Source organism: Semicossyphus pulcher, unplaced genomic scaffold (assembly GCF_022749685.1).
Source record: "Semicossyphus pulcher isolate SPU_LCO1_2020_fin unplaced genomic scaffold, fSemPul1.0.p SCAF_2, whole genome shotgun sequence".
Lineage (NCBI taxonomy): Eukaryota > Metazoa > Chordata > Actinopteri > Labriformes > Labridae > Semicossyphus > Semicossyphus pulcher.
The window spans coordinates 9,272,664-9,295,572 of NW_027211693.1; the positions used below are offsets into that span (position 1 = coordinate 9,272,664).

The 22,909-nt window shown below is 41.6% G+C and overlaps 1 protein-coding gene across 10 annotated transcripts in view; it reads right to left on the minus strand.

Annotated features, from left to right (window-relative positions):
• Positions 1–22,909, minus strand: part of rapgef2b (Rap guanine nucleotide exchange factor 2b) — a 118,985-nt gene that overhangs the window by 30,722 nt on the left and 65,354 nt on the right. For 8 of the 10 annotated variants that reach the window (XM_069669255.1, XM_069669258.1, XM_069669257.1 and 5 more), the window contains one exon: positions 1,680–1,811. The exons of 1 other annotated variant lie outside the window; for it this stretch is intronic. In XM_069669255.1, the coding sequence (XP_069525356.1) occupies positions 1,680–1,811 (132 nt within the window). Of the gene's footprint in view, positions 1–1,679; positions 1,812–9,818; positions 9,921–22,909 lie in introns of those variants that run through there. One more of the 10 variants, XM_069669263.1, reaches the window with a different exon arrangement.

Consider the following 22,909-nt stretch of genomic DNA (forward strand, 5'->3'; position numbering starts at 1 on the left):
ACACAATTGTCTCTGCGATAACACACTCTCACACAGGCCTTAACACGCACTTAAAAAGCCATATTCAAACACTTTTATCTAATGCCCCAACACACACAAGCACAAGCACAAGCCAAGAAGTAAAGCTCCGTACTAAACATAGTGACTCTGACTGATGCCCCTTGAGCACAGTCACAAGCACACTTACAAACATACACACACAAATAGGCACACAGCAGGTGGCAGTATTAGGAGCCAATAGGATGGGTGCTCTGTGTTAAGAGGATTAGTTGCAGGGTTTGGGGCACGTCCACAGTCACGAGATTGTGTGTGTGAGTGTGTCCTTTCAAGCAGAATTGTGTTTTATTTACCTCTGGGGGGGTAAGGTTACCGGAAAAAAAATATTTTCCCATTCTTTATTCTCTCCTACTTTAGTCAGGGACTTATTTATTACCTTAGTCACACTCGAACCACGACAAAAAGGATTCAATAAAGTCTACTGCTGCTCTATGTAATATTTAAGCATAAAAACTATTCATAAAGCTCTTTATCACACCAGCCTGTACGTCACAGCTCCCTGGGAGTTCTGCACTTCTGCTTTGAGGTGATGAGACGCCAAGCTGGAGTCAGGAAGTAGGCTGGACCACCTGCTCGCAGCCACCAGCCTGTCTGCCCGTCCCCCGCTGAGCAGTGACAGTGTCCTATTAGTGTGTCTTTTAGCCTGTTTGTGTGCCAAGCTTTTTTCTTTCGCCAATTTTCTGGGCCTCCTTAATGAGACTAACCTGCAGTCCCAGAGGCATATTTGTCATTTCACTGAGAAGAGTTTTACCAACCTGGAATAATATGAGCTGGGTTTCAGTTCAACCCTCTCACATAATTTATACCCATTGCATTATCATTGGATTGGGTTAGAAACATTAGCTTACAGTTTATTTTAAACTATCATTAGTTAGGATGTCATGTCAGTTAAACCTAGGCAGTACACAAACACACTCCATTGTCAAAGCAAGCCAATTAATCAAATTGGTTACAACTCTTCCTCTGATTTTTGTTGTTCCTGAAAGACAGATTTATGTTATTTGAATTTTAAAGGAGGACACGAGAAAAAAATCATCTTTGGTCTCCTTAGAGAAAATGTTGGACATTTAAGGAAATACGTTTATTTTTGCTTTGCTGCTGATACTTAGACGAGTAGATTGATATCATTCGTGCCTATATACAGTTAATATGAAGCTACAGCTAGCTACAGTTAGCACACAGTTAGCTTAGCACAAAGACTTGAAATACCTCTATTAAAAGAGCGACAAAATCTTCTACCAGCACCTGTAAAAATATATAATAAAATGTTATATCTTGTTTGTTTCATTTGTACAAAAAACTCATTAAAACTACAAATTCAATCTTTTAGCTATGCTAAGATAATCTATTTTGCTATTTGATTTATTATATTTACCTAACAGACATGAGAACGGTATAATTTTTCTTAACTAACTGAGCAAAAAGGGGAATATGCCACCTCCAAAAATGATGGAACACTCTTGGCAAATTATTTAATGTTTGAAAAGTAAAAATAGACATTTGCTAATGAACGACAAGTCTAGCCATGCTAGGGTGGGGAGCTAATGACTACTATCACACCTACTGAACTATCCAGGGAAGTCCAAGCTGGGGGTCCAGTGCCAGTTGTGGCAGATCCTTACCTGGTAAATGTCTGACAGGCTGCTGCTTCCAGAGTCACTGGTGATACTACATCCTGAGTGGCTGGAGGAGACGTGGGTCACCTGTGGGTGCAAGCCGTCGGCCAGGTGAAGTCTGCTGAAGTCTGCGGGGAGCTGCACATACACACACACAACATACACACAGATGGTCAGTATCAGCCAGCTCAGCCACCACCACTGGTCACTCACACTGACACTCATGCTGACTGCCAGCCGTATGGAAACACGCTTAGCTGCATGTTGTCCTTCAATTTGTCTGGAAATATGGTCTTTTCTACTGGGGTTTTATGGTATTTCTTTCAGATTTTATCTTTTTATAGTGTAAACAGAGTAATCCTTGTCGTATTTGTTAATGATGAACTGAACTAAAAAACTCATCAATTATTTTCTCTTTATGAATACTAGAGATTATCTTTGTCTTCATTCCACAGCTGTGATAATATATTGTTAACAGAACAAAAACTATTAATTAGTCCCACTGCCAGAGCTCAACTTACACATAATTTCTTATCAAAGCAAGAAGGCAGAAATAAAGATGTTAATTAAACCATCCAACTTCCAAAGAATTAGTCAAATACATTTCAACACACCAAAGGGCTACAAAATATGTCTCCCTTCCTAAATGTCTCAGTTTCTGGGGAGTATGACAGGTGTATGAACCTCAAAGTGTCTAACTGACAATGTGACAGTGACATATTGAAGAGTCTTAATCTTTAGTGACATATTGTTTACACTCATGCAGCTCCAGATATTAGCTGCTAGCTGTTAACTGCGCTGGGACTTCTTCTTATGAACTGAGAAAACCAACAAGAAGAGCTGCATACATCAAGGAAACTCCCTAATTAAAGCATGAAACTCGCATAACCTAAATGAACACCAGGCAGTAATGGGGGGAAACCCCTCTGAGTAATTCATACTGTATAAAGTAGCAGGAAGCCCCGCTGTAATTAAACATATCGTAAATGAGCCAACCCACTTCTCTATGGAGATGACCCCGAATTGTAAAAAAACAAGTTGAGCGGTTAGTACAGCAACAGCTTCGTGGATTGTTTAAGCAAAATGCTGCTCTGTATCTATATGAAGGGAGTTATAGCTGAATAACTAGGCAATATAGACAATACAACAGTTTGAGTTGAAGCATAAATGTGATATTTGCTGGTGCTAGGTTCTTAAATGCTCTTAAATGTTTTTCTTTTTTCTGACATATTGTAGACCAATGACTATTGTTCAACTAAGAAAATAATCACCACATGAATGATGATTTAAAGTACTGTATTTGGCATCAAAACTTTGGTTTCAAGCTAAGGTATAAACAGTCAGAAATCTGCGAGTCTCTGATGAAATTATATCTACACTGGCAATAAATGTCCAGCAATCTTAAGCACTTTACTTCAGATATATCAAGATACAGTTAATTTACCTGTTAAATGTCAAGAAAATCTAAGCCATTTCTTTCAACTGACATTTTAAATATTGTTTTAAATGTACGATATATCATGTTTTCAAATAAAACCCACCATATCTGAGTGGAACACCACAGGGGTGAATTATAAATGTAATCAAACAGCGTAAACTGGTTCACGGGGTCTGTAGATGTGAATATTTAATGGCTGAATGTTTTATTTACCAATATATATTTGATACTCAGCAGGGAGAGCGCTCTGAGCCGCTTCCAACCTCCATATCTGGCTGTGGCAGATCATCATAAATATTACATTTCTACACCTAAAAGTCAAATGGTGCTGATTTAACTAGGTTGCCTTAATCACAGCTAAACCTAAACTTGTAGAGAGTTTACATGTTTTAAGTGCTGTAACATTTCAGATGTGAATCGTATACATGTCCAGTCATTTTAAATGTTTCTTTCAGACGGTGAAAACTTTTAACCCACTTTCAGTAAGTGCCTGTAAATAAAGGTCAGACTGGCTGTGAAGGGAGAAGATGCATGTTTGTCCCGATGTAAATCCTGATGTAGGTGTGACATCGGACAGATAGTGGTGCAGCCACTTACCAGGCTTTTAGCTTTTCTCTTCTGAGAGTTAAAAGGTAAAATGGTCTCTGAAGTATAGCAGTAAGTCTGGGTGTCAGAGTCATCTGCCTCAAAACGCTCTTTGGGCTGTAAATAACTACACTGCCTTGGAAAGATTTGGGAAATCAGCCTCAACAGCGGCAACACTGTGAAGTCCCACTTGGATGACAAATGGAATAGATTGGATAGAAATACAGTTTGGGAAGTTCATTTGCAAGTAAATGGGTTTGAGCCGTCATCTGCTCTTAAACGTGCTCTAAGAAAATGCTTGTCATCACGGCTTCTGAAGCGCTCATCTGCATTACGACTTAATTAAAGAGTTTTGGAAATGGGATCAAAAGTGTTTTAGTTGCCAGAGTTATCACTGTGGAATATTGGAAACTACTTTTGACTGAATTTCTTCTCAATATTCATGATCTGCCCTTTGAGACGGAGCCACAATAAAATTGAAGAGCTTGAAGGTGATGTGGCGATGAAGTGATTTAGCAGAAGGTGTGGAGAGTCATTTAGAGGTCTTTCTGAGTGGTTGGTTGGGGGAAAATGTGAGAATACGACATATCTATTCAGAAAAAAGCCTTTATGTGTCAATAACCGAGAGCGAGACTGTACGGCTCCTGTGGCACTGAGGTGTGATGTGACTGCACTGTGTCAAAGATTGCCATCACGTTTAATTATCTGGATGACTGCACTAACTAAAATGGTTGACCGGAGGGCCCAGTCAGTCACTAACCCCCCTCAGGGCTGCTATTTCCCATCCCCTCATCTGGTGGACTTCACTCTGACTTCCACGATATCATTATTACCGGCCAGACGTTATTGTGTTAGTGTGACGAATCTCTTTGTCTTTTTGTAGCTGCAGTGATAAAGCCTCATCACATTTCCTTCTGATGACCTGGGACCAAAGGAGATTATGGCGCAGTAAATCACTCTGATGTAATACAAACCTCGGAAGTGAAGTTATGTTGGAGCTTCCACTACGACCATTTATGTTTATTACCGGACATCTGTCCAAAGAGCGTAGTGGATTCACCTTTATTGTTATCTTGGGGGAAATTTGGTTTCCAGCCAGAGATTGAACATATAGATCACAGAAGGGAACCAATAGCAACGAACAACAACAATCTATTCACAAAATATGAATGTATTAACTAAACTAAACTAACATCAAAGGACAACACTGGTTCTATATTTATCCGACTGTCAACAACTCTAAGACCAAAACCAATTACTTGATCAAACAAACAAGTGCTGTCTGTGCTACCACAGCCTAATACAGCCTGAATGAGCTCCTCTGTTGTGGTGGGTGACATGTTCCACCAACATAATAAACATGGACACTGTAGTTTATTTTGAGTCCATTTCAAACACGCAGTCCTGCTGCCTAAAATACTCAACAAAGAATCAAATGTGCATTCATCCAAGGCTAAAAATACTGCTCAGTGAAGGTACCATTTACTTTTGTTTGAGTAGCATTTGCTGAAAACCACACAGCCCAGCTGTTTTAGGGACATTATTTTTCTTTCATGAGGACAGTCTTTGGGGAGTTTTCCTCACTGAGTACAATAACTTCTTTTCTCTTTATGAGTACCCCTAGTATCTGCCTACTAATCAATCTCAATACAAACTGCTGAGTATGGACCTAATAAGGTTGCCATACCACAATATTGAACAACACATATTAAGATCCTAATTCATGAACAACAAGTGTATTACCTACTATCAATAAGCAGTAATAAGGATGTAATTGTTATTGGCCTAGTAATTCTAGCATAGTCATGTAGAATAAGGCACTAAAAAAGCTTTTTAATTGCTAATAATAGCAAGTTTGTTACTGATATGCATGCTAATAAAGCAAACAGTAAATGGTGAATATGTGTACCTTAATAGAATGTATTACCAACTATGGCTGTAGTAGAAATTAATGGGCATAGGAGCCAAGAAAAGTAAGAAACTATCGGGTTAAACTAAAATATAAAATATTACTAGCCGTATAATTATATAATATAGAACAAGATACTTAAGAAAAAAAAACCTACCATATAGGAACCAAAGCACGTCTTGAAATCAAGTGAATGCCTAAATTATTAATATAATCTTAACATTCAATAAATGGAAGCACACTGAGGGTAAATTAATTGAATATTCTCATTATAGAGAGTACAAGAAGGTCATGTGGAGTTTGTCGATACAGCCTAGTGGTCTAAATGTCAATAATAATATCCCAACTGGTTTCCACAACCAGCGAGAAAGCTCCCACCTCCTCCAAGCGCACCCCCCACAAACTACAAGCCCCTCCCCCCAGAAAGAGGGAGGGGCGGGAAACAGGGATAAAGGGAGAGGATAATAAACACTTAATCCTTTCTCTCTCCACTCATTTGGGTCATCCGTCTGTTGGTCAATAAGCCAGGGTCCATTCAGTCTATAAGCATGTGGTCCATTGACCTCTGCAGCCCGATGGCATGCAAGATACTGGGCCAAGATGGACGCCAGCACAATGATACCGACACGCACTCATTAAGCTTTAACCAATCAGTTTCACAGAGACCCGCCAATACATGTGCAATGCATCGTTAACCCCCGATCGATCTGCATGAGCTGTACGAGCATCCTATTGTCTGTACATGATACAGCATGAAAGTGTGATTATTCTCCTACCTTATCAACGCCTCTCGGCTCTCCGCTTCAGATTCTCTGTTGCAAACAATGAGGTGAGCTCTGCAGAACCGCAAGCCCAAAATGCTAACAATCAGCTGTCACCGGAGGATTATGCATCGCTCTAATGCTTGAGCCACAACACCCAGTTCTGCCTACATGCGAGCAGATGTGGTGCTCCTTGAATTACACTGTAGACCTAATGACCTAGATTGCTGGGTGGAAGCCCTGTGCGGAAGCGCTGGCTGCCTCTCAATCTCTTTACCGCCTGTATATGTGGCTGGGGGTGAATCTGTGCTTCTGCACTGGATGTCCAAATCCTGTGGGTGGCCAAGCTAAATAATGCCCTCAATGGGGTATAAAGCATTACAAAGTCTTAAAAAACAGTCTCTAAAAGGAAACATTGTTGGTTTTGTATGTGTAAATTATGGAGCAAAGCACAACAATAAAAAGATTTTCTTCTTGAATTCAAGCAGCTGAAAGCGCCTAAAGCTGTGCCGCTCCTTTAAACATTTCTCATGCGGTTTTAACTTTGTCTACTTGTTAAAAAATAGAGAGCGGCCAATGTTGGAAGGCCAAGGGACAGCAGGCACATCCCAGAGATTCCCCTGTCCATGGTGGCTGCTTCTCGCTTTCCTGAGCCTCGCGGATCAAGAGATTAAAACCCTTTCGTAAGGGTGTCCGATTAAATGGGCCTTATATGCTCTCTGGGGTTTCCCCTCCCTGGTTGCAGCTCCAACAGCCAGTGCCACACAAGCCAGCAGATACACAAGAAGAGATGACAATGAGGAAAACAGTCCACCATACTGCTATTATGATCATTATTTAACTAAGTAAACTCCCTACTGCTTAAAATATGACCAATTGAGCGATTAATCTCCCACAAGTTTGTTTGTTTACACAGTTTTCCCTTCACATCCAGCTTTTAACACAACTATTAAGAATTACAGCGGCAAGATTTCAGATAAATGACGAACAACTTAAACATGTTATATAAAAAAGATTATCAGTGCCTAGTCCCCAGTTACAATTCCTATCTGATTTACTTTCCAGCCCAGCAGGGCTAAATCATTTTCCCCATAAAATGTTCTAAGATAAGGACATTTCATTCATGGCCAAGCTATCACTGCAAGATAAAGCCATAAACGTCCATAACAACCTAATAAATCCAGATGAATTGTAGTGCCATGGCAGAAGTCAACATGTGCCTTGTTGCAGTAAAGATAAAATGCAGCCATAAGAAATGAAATCCCAGGTCTCAAGAGGAAAAATAACCAATTGGGGAATTACACATATAGTAGCAAATGGTTCCAGCCAACCATGGTGATGTCATTACTGTAATACGATCTGGTGGCTGGTATTGACTCTACCTGTGGTGGGTTTCCTGCTGGGCTAAATGAATATTTACACAGGCTTTAATTTGTATGCTAAAAGCAGGAGAAAACAAAAATCTAATGAAGGGGCGGGGAGGGAAGAAAGAAGAGATAATGAAGATGAGCATATAGAAATCTAGAGATCTATGAGAAAATGCTACTTCTTTCTACCCCGAGTGTAGAATATGTAAATAACTCCCACAAGCTGAAAGATAGCCAATTTCCAAATGAGCCAAACTTTGATTATTGCACTCATGTTTGTCTATGTTTTACATAATTGCCAGTTGTGTTAACTTGCTGGCTTTTCCGCTTGTTTTGTCTAACTTGAGGTGCATATGCTTCAATCATGTTTTGGCTGTGGAGACTAAACATCCTGCCAATTACAACTGTTGAGTTTTAACAATGTGATAGTTGACGGCACACTGTACAGTCTTGTCATTGTTTAAAGTGACTTGCAATGCAAAGATACTGCACTATGATAAATATTTAAAAGACAGTTAAGTGTGCAGAGTGGCTACAACTCACTTGGCCAAGTGCCTTTGTCAGATTCCTGCAAAACGAGGCAAATCAATGATAAAAGATCTATTACATTGAGGGCAGCATGTCTAGAGCTAGCAGGAAAAGCTAATAGTGCAGGTATTAAAGTACATACAATACACATTTAAGGGACAGACTGTTTGTAGTTTGTTTAAGTGAATTAAATCACAGAATTGTTGGTGAAAACATGCTGGAGGGCTACCTTTGGCTACACATCCCTTTTATGCGTTCAAAGAGCAATTACATAATTGTAGACCCTTTTTTAAAAATTCATCTTATTAGAAAAAAGAAAGAAACAGCTGGAAAGAGATTTTTGGGCCCATATATCCTGTCAGGCCTCCCTGAGGGAAGCTGCATAGACTATGAAGAGATGATGCGATCTGTCATCAACAGTGACACATCTAAGACTATTATAGGAATATTACGGTGATTTTTCGTTCAGGCATATGTGCTCTGCGATCCACGAACCGTCCATCAGTGTGATTTACAGCCCTGCCTCTGTATGTCTATGTGTGTGTGTGTGTGGTCCCGGTGTGTGAGTGATACCAGCGGCGCTGACAGCCGATCAATCCGTTTACCGTTCAAGTGCAGATCAGCTAGGGCCTCGAGAGTGTCTGCACGAGCTGCCTGCTGCCTCCAGCACCACGGACAGCGACACCACCAGCAGCAGCACTATACACACTGGAGGGTCCTACTTGTACTCAGCTGGTGTTAATCGTGAGGCTTAAAACACACAAGATATCCCTGATAATTTGGCCCTTTTATGCTTTAACGCAACTCATTTTGCATCCCATACCGTGATGCTAACAGCTCCTAGGTTAGATGGTGGGGTGTCTGAATTTAGGGCACGAGCTCATGACATCACCTCCCCTCTAACCACCCTGATTTATTGCTTGTACAGATTATTTTTGTCCAATGCAAATGACACCTGGTACTTAATTTCACAGGCATATCTTATGGGCCTACAATCAAGTATTGTCACCTTAGTGCGTCGTAAAACATAATGAGGGCAGCGCCATCGGTCGTAAAAAGCACACACATCTGCACAGCTGGAAGTGTGTGTGTGCCTTTAAAGGAAAAATCACTGTTTAATGTCTACAGGCATTAAAAGTATACATATTAACCTAGTCGTTGCATTTGTTCTGACATATTTCGCGATATTTTATTAACACTATTATTTTACAAAAACTTACAAGGCCGACAAGATCAAAAGAGCCCTGATATTTCACGCGAGTGTGCGTGTGTCTGCGCGCGCGACTGACAGCAAGCACATGGCGGCCGTTTCTAGTACAACACACTGACACACATCGGAGGCTCCACCGGGCAATAACCAGCCCCTGGTCGGTCTGTTCATGTGTCTGTCTCGTCCTTGGCTTGCCCTGCGTTCATTCATCTTGTAGAGGCTCGATAGAAATCCGATGCACATCCATTATACGGACGGTAATCATATCTATGGGTCATAAAGGAGGCAGGGAGGGGGGAAAAAAGAAAGATGGAGAGAAAACGTTGCACGTCGATAGGGCTACTTACCGGGGTTTTATCTTGCTGGCTCGGGACTCCATTGCTGTCTGATGCTGCTAATGGTTTCATAATGAAAAAATGTTCGCCGGGTTAAAATCTAACATCCCCGGACCTGCTTTAAGCTACAGCAAAGACCCCCATCTTCATCCAAGCCGGCTGCCCTCCTCTCCCCTCCCTCAGCTGCGCCGTCTCTCTGGCAGGAGGCGGCGGCTTGACAGTTTTGGGAGTATCCGCTGTTTCTTGGCCTGATTAGACACTCCAAACCAACATCAGCTTCTGCGTTTATTCCTGCCTCCCCGCAGAAATATCTTAAACCCACAGAGGAGGAGGAGGAAGGAGGGAGAGAGGGAAAAAATATCCTTTTATCCGAGCAAGCGTCTTCTCTCAGCGCGCTTGACAATCACATCTCCAGCCGGAGAACAGCAGCGCGCCGATAATAAAGCAGAAAACAGTGAAAAAAAAAGATGAGAAAAAATGGCTGACAACACTTTCACTCACGTTTGCTCCCTCCGCCTCTCCTCTCTAGCTCTCTCTCTCGCTTTCTCCCCTCCCTTTCGCGAAAGTAAAGCTACACACACGACAACACACGCGCGCACAAACGCCTTTATGCACCATTACGTTATTTGAAGACCGAGACGCCTGCAGCCTCCACCGAGATACTACTGTACGTTAAACCCAGCGGTTTGTTTGTAACGGGAGCAGGGGGGAGGATGTGTGTATGTGTGTCAGGGGGTGGAGGAGGGGAGGGGGATGGTGGTGGTGGTGCTGGAGGAGGTGGGGGTGGCGGTAGGGGGGGGGTAAGGACCTCCTCCCTGCCAGACAGTGATGTTGTAAGAACAGAGCCACTATGGCTGTGCTCCTCTGGAGGGGTTACAACACCCCCAAAGCAGAAAAGAGGAGGAGGGTGGAGGAGAAAATGAAAGAGAGGATGAGAGATGAAGCGATGACACAATGGTGGGAGGAAGACAAAAATAAACAAAAAGGTAGATAGATAGATGGATGGAGGGATGGAGGGATGCAGAGAGGAGAGGAGCACAGTGGGAGTAATGCCATTATCACGCTCACTTCAGCACCGAGAGCGAGGCTGGAGCCGGTTGGCATAGTAACAGAATGGAGGAAAGCGATTTCCTGGGCGGGGAGACAGAGACGGAGACAGCAGCACTTCCTCTTGAGAGGAGTGAGAGTAAAAGACACACAGACGGAGGGAAAGAGGTGCACCGTTTCTTGAGAAAAGGAGCAGAAAAGAGAGAGAGGGGAGCATCATATTTGGGGAGAAGGATGGAGGAAGAAAGGGGAGGGAGGAAAAAAAGGCAGCGAGACTAGCAGCAGTGATGTCACTCTGTCACTGTCACTCAGCTGGAATAGCAATGGCAACTGGATGAGCACGAGCCCCCCACACCCACACCCACCCCGCCATCCAACCCCCTATACACCCTCCAGGGCTTTTAGTTGCTGTGGCGACGAAAGCAGCGAGACACGGCGAAATGGAGGAAGGAGGGGGGATGTGTGTGTGTGTGTGTGTGTGTGTGTGTGTGTGTGTGTAAAAGTGGCAATAGACTGCCACTTCACCTTCACTCAGCTGTACTACAATGAGCAGAAGCGTCAGCAGCGAATACACAACATGCATACACCCCTCAAGAGCGAGAGGGAAAATACATGTATGTGTTTTATGCGTGTGTGTGTGTGTGTGTGTGTGTGTGTATGAGACTCAGGATGTCGGATACATACATAGTCCCTATATGAAGGTCTCCTGACAGACAGAGATATGAGCATGGCACTTTAAATGACAACACGTCACAGAGAACAATGGAGGTTTAAAGGCCGACAGACAGAATAAACAACCAGGCTGCTACAGTTCATAGAGATAATCAGCAATTCAGATCACAACCAAGACACAAAGGGCTCCATATCACCGACTAGAGCTGCCATTATCACCCCTTTAACTCCAGCAGATGAAGAAGCACACCAAGAAGTGTCACACACCTCAATAAGCAGACATGAACATGTATTTCACTTGTCATATTGTGACACAATTGTCTTGACATTTTGACATGTCAATCATTTGCTGGCATCTTGCTCCATTTTCTCATGTTTTGATGTTTGAAATATAATAGACAGGAAGTCAATTCCTTTTAGCACAATGTAACAGTCGGCTATACAACTGAAATATGTTGAATATTAAACCAGAGCTTCTGCACTGAAGCGTCCTGTCATTTTACGGCAGCACTATCAAAAGAGATTTTTAAAAATTAATTGAGTAAAAATGACACAAATTTGAAGATCTGTTATTTCCTCGACTGTATTTTATCAGATATTTGATATTTTGTAGTTTGGGACTGAAGGTTGAACAAAACAAGCCGTCATTTTTCTCTGTTCTCAGAAAAAGAATCGCTAAAAATAGTCAACTGATAATGAAAATGATTAGCTCCAGTTTCACAATATTTTTACTTGTATAAAATGATCTTAGTGCTAAATGTGATCTTTGTACTTCTTGTTCTTCAATAAAATTCTGCAAAAATTGTCCAAACATCACAGATAAAATTAGTTTCCAATAAAAACATTCAACACATTATTTGTGTTTAGACAGCTGAAGCTACAGCCCTTTTTGTCATGAGAGCCGGGCTGCTCTGCCTCAAAAAGACAATGCCTAGAAAGCAGCGTAGTACTACTTGCTGGTTTTGGAGCTGCTCCAGTCAGAGACAGGGGGAGGCTGAGTGGGAGGAGGCGAGGGGGAGGGAAGCTGGAGACCCGGTATGACATCACCTCTCCTGCCCTGAGCCATGATGTAATGTATCACAACAACAAAAAAGCTCAGGTGCTTTGCTGTACGGCCCGATCATTAACGTCTCCGTCAAATCGCCGGGGGGAAAGGACCGGGGCATCATTACATCAGCGCAGCAACGGGGGTCGCGTCTGGGGAATTTCAGCCCTTCCTGCCCAACCCCCATTGCTTAAAGCTTTCTAGGAACAAACAAGCTAATTAATCATTTTTTTTACTGACTAATCACAAGCTAAATGTAAAGGCAGAGAGGCAGGAGAGCATTGATCTTAGAGGAGTGTGACAATGACGTGAAAAGCACCACATGAGAATAACATAATGCACTCGTGCTCAATTGCAGACTGTGCTAAATGCATGAGTGGGAGGGGGAGGGGGCGGGGCCTCATCTGCCATTTGTAAACAGTCTGCGAACCCGGCGTGGAGGCAATTGTTTCATGCATTTATCAGGGAGACCATGTGATGGTGTTTTGCTTGCTGGTGCGTAGCATTAGAGCAATAAAAACCTCATTACACCGCGGGATGACACACCAGAGCACAAACACATGACACACGCACGCACACACAGGCACACACAGCCTTCAAGGGTGATAAAGAAAAACTGATCATTGCATGCAAACATCTGCCATCAACCTCCGTTAACTCCTTAATTCAGCTCTTTGCAATACAGAACAATAAGGCACCAGATCCCATTTAAAGCATTTTGCAGATGATTCTAGTCGACATCTTACAGAGCATACAAACAGCAAGAGCAAGGTGAGATTGTTCGGCATTAAAACCATTACACAGCAGTCTTTCAGCATGGTAAAACATGAGCACAAAAGCTTCAAAGTCAGATGCATACTCTCAAGCAGCCCTTAAAACATAAACAAACTCTTGACACATCCAGACCACGCCTTGTGCCGTGGGACTTTAATGTGCCTCGTATTCAGGGCAGAAGAGCAAGAGACTTTAGGTGGGGTTAAACGATGCAGTGGTAGAATAGACAGGTTGGAGAGATGCTTCAGCTATCTGTTGAAGAAAATTATTGAAAAGGCAAAATCCAACAATGTGGTTGTCTACCTCAACAACTCTTCACTTCTTCTCCCTGTCTCTGGCACAGCGAGTCACTGAAGATGGATGCCTTTCAGAGCTTGTAACAACAATAGAAACTGCAATCATGTACAACCTATTTGCAACAGCTTATATGTTTTCGGGGAAATTGAATGCCTACCAAATAATGTTTTCCGTTAGCATACTGAAAAAAAGTTGTTGATAAACAGATAACACGTCACAAAAATGACAGTAAAGTCGCTAAAAACATACAAATGTAACGTCTAGGACAGGCTTAATACACAGGACTGCATAACGATGTGAGGAAAACATACACGGTCCACGTTGATGGCAGTGAAAAACATCAGTGCTACATCCTGCCTCAGTTTGAATAAACAGACAATACTTTTTAGTATGATTTGGTCTTTTCAGAGGATCTTTGGTCAATAAGAAAAACAAAAAGTCTTACAAGGCTTATGCATAAAATTTAACAACCACAATTTTCAAACTGAGTAAACCATGATGGCATGAAAGATGGCAGAAAAATAACTGTACTCTGAACATCTGAGAGGCTATAGAATCTACAGCCAAGGTCTGAACAAACAACTACATCATAGACGACTAGACAAAAGAAAAAATAACGTAGCTTCTCTTGCAATGTGAGACAAGGTAGCTTTGCAGTATCTTGCTCAGAAAGACAGGAAGCATGACTTCTCAGGGACAAACAATGTCTATTAAAAGGCTCAAACTCAACATAGTCTGATTCATTGATCCGTGTCTATCCTTGTGCACTGAATGTGTTGGTAAGCCGGCAGAAGGGCTCATGTAGAGAGCTCTCCTGACTGCCAGCTCGGTGCATTAATCCTTGACGTCTGTCCCATTACGACGGCTCTAAATAGCATTGTTAGAACGAGAAAGATGATCTAATAAAGAGACTACATTTTCATAGTTGCTGCAGCCCAAGGGATTATTTCATTTATCAAGCTGTTCCTGTCACCTGCACGCTGCTCTGAAAATAATTGTGAGAGAAACACAGGCAGCCAGGCACGTTGAAAAGATTACACTTGTAGGTTCACAGGGGCAAAACATCTGTCATGCCCCTGCACCTGCTGCCAGGTGCATTAATCACACAAGAGAATGAAAAGAGAAGCTCCTGGAGAATAAGTGGCAGAGTGAGATGGTTGGCAAGGGAGTGAGACGTTGAACAGTAGCTCAAGGTTTCCGGATGAGGTTATAAACTAACTGGAAGGTTATGAACTGGAAGTGTTTAACTTTACAGTGATGGTGGAGGAGGGGGTGGAAAGAAGCGGTCTTGCTGCGTCAGGTTCTGTGTCCTTTCTGTTTTTTTCCATTCCACTTAGAAAATATCCGGAGAGAGAGCGGACATCTGAGCTAAATTTTAACATCAGGAGGATTCCTCAGCATGCTAACATTAAGCTGGTATCATTTGCTCTCCATCTCAGCTTAGTGTGTAAGCTTTCAACCCTTTGGTGATTAGGACCGAGCAGACCTGAGGCTGATGGGAATGTTATTAGTTTTGCAGGTATTTGTTATAAACCAAAGTATTGGATGCTGCAATATAAAAATATTGGCAATTTTTTCCCCCTTTTTTTCCCCTTTATTGATAGGACAGCTGGAGAGGGACAGGAGATGACATGCAGCAATGGGCCGAGGGTGGGAGTCCAACCTGCGGCTGCTGCATCGAGGACTTTGGCCTCTGTATATGGGTGCCTGCCCTACCGACTGGGATAAACCGGTGCCATTATTACCGTCATTGCAATTATTTTGACAGACACTATCAATCTTTAGCAAATTTAACATCCATCCATCTTAGAGTTGTTGGGATATTTCACTCAAAACAAAAACCTCATGGTGGCAACAAAAAAAAACAAAATAAGCAGGATTCATCATCCATGCACCATGATTGTCCATACAAAATGTTTTAAAAAACAACAAATGCTGTTGAGATATTCAAGCCAGGTCAGATGTGTTGGACAGAAAGACAAACCAACAGGGCCATCCATGAAACCACACCTCTAGCATGGCTAAAAATAGCTTTCTATACGTTCTTAATGCACTATAGGACTTAAATGATCATATATGTTTAAATAACTGGTTGAATAGTAACATCATTGTTTACTTAAAGACCAGCTCCAGTCATGTTTTAAGGCATATACAATGCTCTGCTTGAAATAATAAACAAAAATAATAACGATAATAAACAAAACACGTCTCTGCCATCGTTTAGTGCCAACTTGTTGAAACTTAGCTAGCTTGAAATGTAGGAATTAGTAGTAGTTGCAAAAATTATGATGACGGTTACAGCTGGCTCGTGCATCCTCAAAGTGGTTGCCATAGGATACACATAATGATATGCATACAACACCCCATCCATTAACAGGATTGGCTCCTTAGGAATGTGACGTCTCAAACCTGCCAATCTGAAAACGTGTTGTTCAGCCTGTCCTTGGTACACTGCAGTTTAAAAGCAGACAGACCCAGCCATGGAGATGACTGCTCATGTTGTCCCTGATATGTCTTGTAGCGCATGGAGAACACCACATGGAGATGTTTACTAGGTGAAACACTTGATTTTCACAGGAGGGAGTCTTTAATGATTTTAATTTGCACTGCCTCTGAAAAGCCATACAGAATGGAATCCATCACACAAGAGGCAGAAAGACACATTTCCTGCAAAAAACAGCCTCAATCAACAAGCACGAAATGCAGTTGCAACACAGAGCTGTTCAACTACCGCTCACATATCCACAAACTTGGCTCGCTACCTATAAATATATTCAACCACGAGGGAATAAGGCCTCTCTACAAAGAGAAAGGTTCAATGGTAATCAGAACAAATTGTACTATAATCACAAAGTGTTGATGTGTGACGGGGAAGAGTCCAGAGCGCACAGAGAATATCTGTTTGATTAGACAAGAGGTCGTTATGTCAGGATTTAAAACTGCTTTTATAGCGCAATTTGTTGGAAGGTGTTAAAAGCCAAATACAAATGGATCTCTGGGTGAGGAATAATTGCTCTCGTAGAATCTCATAAGTTAATTGATCTCATCTTTATAGCCTAACAGTTCATCACAATGTGAGAGAACATCTCTTCATTTTACTCAGGTATGCTGATGGATGATATCAGTTATAACACAGTTTAATACAACAATATTATGTGAAGGTTTAATGAAAGTGTCGTTTTAATGTCTACTATTCGTCAGAGTCTTTCACCATGCTCTTATCATCCGTATTTCAACATTAAGATGCATCCTGGGGACTGTGCTCCCAACATGCAGCAAGACAGCTCTACAAATTATATTTTTAGACTCACACAAAACACATTTTAACCCTTACCTAAACCGCCAAGCACAATAAGCTTTGTTATTAATATCTCAAGTATCTCCTGCAGCCTCCAGCATTGTCTAACACCAGCTCCACGCTAAACGGATCAAACAGACCTGCTGTGAATGGTTTGGAGAGATTTTGATCAAATTTAAGTGACACACAAACAACAAAAACAGGGCGCTTTGTTATCCTCACCACACAGGCTCATTAGCATCGATATAAATGTCATCTGTCGAGCCTTTTGAAAAATACTCAACTTCCAAAAAGGTCTTTGAATGTCAGAACTGACATGAAAAGCACATCAAATGTCAGGAAGCGTGTTCTGTAACTCTGGTTGGGAAATTAACCACAGCCAGTTGTAAATGAGTAGCTCACTTTACTCACTTTGCACGAGGAACGATTTCAGATGGACGGAGACGTTAATGATGGACTATCAACTGTTCACACTCCCGAAATATCTGTTCTATTTCCATCAGAGCTGAACGTCTGACATTTGGCTATTTATAACTAGAAACACTGAGTTTGCTTTTGGTGTTTGGTGCGGGGCGTGAAACTTGGGTGCTCAATTCAATAAACAAAAGACGAATTATAACTGAACGCAAGATAAAAAATTACCTCTTCTCCTGTATAATCTCAGCCATTATTGTCAGTTTTGATTGACTCTGAAGCTTAAAAAAAAATGTATCGACAGGTTGGGCAACAGAAAATGCTAATTATTCAAAGGTTTAAAGCTTCTCAAATCAGAGTACATTAAACATCTTTGGGATTTGGACTTTTTATCAGACAAATCAAGCCACTCAAAGTGATAACGGACGTCACACATGCAACACTGTCTGGATATCTGGGAAGTGTGCTCCCGCAATTACCGTTTATCGCCATAGGTGCCGCCAAAGAGAACGAAACTGAGATCTTCCAGATTACAACTTTAAATATTGGCCTTTCGACACTGTGTTGAGCCTTTCTATTTAATCAAACAACAATGTATAGATATTTTTTGACAGATTACTTAAATTATTTGCAGCCTCAAAAAGCTCCTCCGCATAATTTTGAACAGACACCCTAAGATGAAGGAATGCAGGAGGCGAGAAGAGCGAGAGGAGGAAAAGAAAAATGTACAATGAAGCGTTTCTTGGTTCACCGCAGCAGTTCCTACACAATGTCTATTCAAACGGAGGCTTTTGTATCCCTGCACAGCTGAAGCAGAGCAGGTTGTCACAAAGGACAGCTCTAAAAATAGGAGCTTGGCGTTTTTTTCTGCGGCTGAAGAGTGGCAGGTTTGTTCTCCCCGCTCTCTCGTTTCTCAGCGGCGGGTCTGACTGCTCAACACACCTTGAGCTCTGATCTTTTCAACCTCTTTCTTGCAATATATTTCTGCTGCTCAGACTCTGCAGGACGCCATGAGGAAAAATACTGAGCTTTGATTTACACTTACTGGTTCTAGACATGTCAGGGAATGGCGCCATGTTTAAATGCTTTATATCTACACAGCACATATGGTAGATTCACGTATCATTGGATAAATGTTTTCCAAAGCCATCATAATCAAACACTTCCCACATTAACATCAGTAAATCGTCTCAACAGTGAGGCAAGGCCCCCCAGAACCACACCCACACACACACAGCAGGGATAATAATAATCCATAGAGCCTAAAGACAGTCAATACCATTATCAAGCGCATCAGCAGAGAGGCACAGAGTTTGAGATACCGCGCACCTCAATCAGCTAAATTGTCGCCATTATCTCAGTTTACAGGCCCGTAAGCTGTACCAGAGTGATGTTTATCGTCTCTCTGTCATCACCTAGCGACGTGATGAGGTCCATTCTCATCCAAGCATGCTTATTTTCAAGATCAAAAGCAGGATAATATGCACAGACGCATGAGACAGAGCATTTTTATCAGGGGCATTCAAGAGAGGATTCAATTCACGTTGCTGTTGATGTTGTGGTAATACAATTGGAGCTAATGCAGGCTTCCCTCTGCGCCTTTATCAGCAAAAGGAAGGTATTTATTAAGGAAGTCTCGCAGCAGCTACAGATACGACAAATGGGGAACAGACGCAGATAAAAAACCTGCAGCAGAAACACAAACACAGACAGCTAGAAAAAGCAGAACACACAGACACAAACTCACATATAGGAAACACAACAGAAGAGATACGGTACCTGAGGTTTATTGCATTCCTGGGAGCCGAGTTAAAGGGGAGAGCAATGGGAAGAAGAAGAGGAGATGAAAGTTATCAAACATGCCACTCTTGAGTTGAGGATGAGAGAAAAAGTGAGTGAAAGCTGCAGTGACGTGTTAAAATGCAGCGTTCTGCACCAAACTGAGAGAAAATGGTCATGTTAGACAGACACTGAATGTGACTGCAACTTTTTTTTACTTTGTAAAACTAACCGTTTCCAAGTGAGAATAAAATTACAATTAGTTTGCCTTGTTTTTTGATGCTTAGCGCTTTTCTTTGAAAGTGACTTCACGTGTTTAGGCAGACAGCTTTACTCTTTAAGGTGCTTAACAAACGTATTTTGGTCTAAAACAAAGATTATTTCAACACACTGGCAAAATCTTTTTCATTGTTCTAAGACTCAGCACATTAATGAATTTTCAAGGTGAAAATTAAACTTCCTCAGAGCTGTTATTCAAGGACAGGTAGAAGAACACAGACACGCATTATTATTCTGCCTTGCACACACAACTTTCCATTGAGCGTGTCTGCAGATTACTGAACAGATCACGTTACCTTCTGAACCTTCTCATCACCACTGCAGGACGTTTTCGGCCTCTAAAGACACAATAAGACTCCAATTATGAGGTGGTATGTGAAGTGGTTTAAAAAAAGCAGTTATCTTTCTCCAAATTAACTTTAAACCCTTTGGTACAAAGAGCTCAGACACATGAGAGCATGGTGCAGAAGGCTCAGCCTCTATAGCCTCTCAGCAGGTAAAGCGTTAGCTACTCTCAAATTAAAGACCACACTTCAAACTTTTGCCCTCCGTCTCTGGTTATTCATAACATCAAACCATTTTTAACAAAATATATATAAAAAGGTATCAAAATAACAGCTCTTGTAAATTCTGAGAAAACTCTTTAAAATTGCAAGTTTGACAGAGATGCAATTAAATTCTCAAAGCTAAGAAAAGGAAGTTTAATAAACAGTAGATTTGATGTTCATGTGAAGTAAAGCTGTCCTATAGAGCTACCACATACAGTACTACTGTTGGGTCATAATGAATTACATTGGTACAACTGAGTTCCTGATGCACAATTAATTAATTGGTGCCAAGCTGAAAGATATACCATGTTTGACAACCTGTTAGCCAAGTCAACAGCACAACTGCAGCCAGCGCTGAGGAACATGAACCCTCCATAAACCAGGAAACTGTAGCCCCTTTCAAACTTCTGTGTAAGACGCACGAAGGTGTGATAGTGGGGCGAAGTCATTCCGCCTCTGAACCAGAATCGGAGGTAGTAACATTGGCGAAACGGTCTGTGTAAACAGTGGAGCCCTATAAACAACGGAGCACTATTTAAAAACACACACTGGGGCAGCTTTACGCCGGAGTTGCTTGGTTCAATGTAAAATGACAAAGGTGGATGACGACGGAGCTTTGTTACGTTGCTGAGGCGGAACCGCAGTTTAAAAAGGGCTTACGAGTAAGGCATTGACAACTTCATCGACATTTTCTGGTACTTAATGAACTATTTTTTGTTGTAGACATTTAGGTTGTTGGAGACAATTAGGCTTTATTTAACTGATTAGCTTAGCTTAGATTTTTTTAATAGCGTTCGCCAACACTCAACCAGTGGCTACATTGTAGATTCCTTGCCAACATGCAGTTAAGTATCTTAAAACAGTAAGTGAGCAGTACATGAATTGCAAACAATTTATCTGGAAATATTAAAGAGAGTTGGTGACAACATATTTTTACAACTGAATTTACATTTTTGTTTTATAAGTGAGCGTAAAACACAGAAAATTGCACTGTTGGGTAATGGGACTAAATTCCAGGTAGTGGTATCGTCAATGAATAAAATGTAAGCAGTATCCTAACCTATCTACAACCCTGTGGTACATGATGTTAAATTTATATGCAAAGCAAAATGGAGACAGTTAATTCTGCATTCATTTTAAGTAATTAAACCTTATCTCAAAAGCATCTCCTACATACAGCTTGTAGGCACTTAGCATTTGATCTTCAGGGGCTCTCAAACATAAATACTCATGTGAGAAAGTGTCCTTATCTGCAATAGCTTCCATATGTATCTTAAAGCAATTAAAAGTAGTCAGAAGATGAGTGAGCAATGTCACTGTCAAGGACACTCCAACAGAGCGCACGGTCGCTGATGGACACTTTGGCTGTAGCAGGAATTAAACCTGCGACCTTCTGATTACAGGGCGGCCTTCGCTAACCGTCAGGCCGCCCGGGTGGAGGGAGAGAGTAAGAGGGGTATTGATTGTCTGCCTCCTGCTGCTTGTATAATTATAGAACAGCTGTCTGGGGCCTTGGATGCTCTACTGGCCACTGAGTAAACCAAGAGGAGGAATATTACTCATCTGCTCAGAGGGTTTGGAGCGTCTGAGGAGGTGTGCGGGAGCAGAGAGAGTTAAAAGGCAAGAAGAAGAAAAAAGGGCAAAGAGTAAAAGAGATGTTGGAAATTATCATAAGGTGTTATTGATAAAATCCGGGGTGTAGCGCTCACGGCAGCCACATCAATTTCATATCACAGTGAGACAGACTGAATCTGCACAAAGACATTTAGTGAGTGGCTGAGCGAGACATCAGAGAACAAATCGGAGTGTGTTTGTGTGCTGGTGATACTAGAGGCAGAGATAGAGTGTGAGATAAAGTGCAAAATGGAGAGAAACTGAGAAATGGGGATTATGAGCCTCAGCGAGGGAGAGTATAGAAAGATCAAGTGTGTGTTTGTGTTTGAGTGAGAGAAAGAGGGATGCTAGAAATAACCAGCGTCCACTCTGAACAAGGCATTCAAGTGTTAACGCACTGCTCTGAGCACACAGGAGACATGTGTTGAATCCTAAACACTGTCCTCTTTCACTGCCCTGATTTATCCAGCACAAATCTACGGAAACACAAATGCATTTTTATATATGTGTTACAATGTTTTGACAATTATAGTCCTGGATTCTTGCTTTAAATTATGGCAAAATACACATTTCAGCACACATCACAGCTGTTCTTAGGCATTTTAGACGAGAAAATCAGCTATACCTCTTGTAAAATGTGACAATATTTCCCATAATATGCTACATTTCGATGTGGTAAAAGCATAACGTCCTTCAGATACAAACTTGACTCATGGTACTCTGAGATATAAGTCTATCTTACATCATACCTTAAATCAAAAGAGCTTTAATCTTTAATAGTAGGTGTGGTCTTTGACTTTGACAGTAAATCCAAGCAGCGCCTTAGAGGTGAAGCCAAAGCTGCCATCTTTCACCTTAGAAATACTGCAAAGGTCAGTCTGTTCTCTCTCTCTTTGGAAGGAGCTGGAACACTGACTATAACACCAGAAGCTGGCAGAATTGTAATGAAGTCCGAGGCACAAAAAAAGACTCAGGTACAACTCTGCCATCATCGGCATAAATTCAACTTTGATCTCTGCTATTATCCTACGTTTCTGCTCTTTTTAGTGATGCACATAGGCTGGGTGCTGCGCCTGTTGTGGCTGCTCTCTCAGTTGCAAAAACAAGCAAGTAAATCAAAACTTTAATGGCACAATAAAGAACAGGAGAGGTCACCTTCCTGTCCAAGAGTTAGAAGAAAAGCAACCAAAAATGGCTTAAGAAATTGATGATATTGAAGCTGCTATACAAGCGGAAAATTCTGGCTTTTCAATCTACATATTTTTTTTAGCAGTATGTTCTCTGTGTAAGTGCTCTGTGTGCTAGCCCTGAAACGCTTCTGTGTTCCCGGTAATTA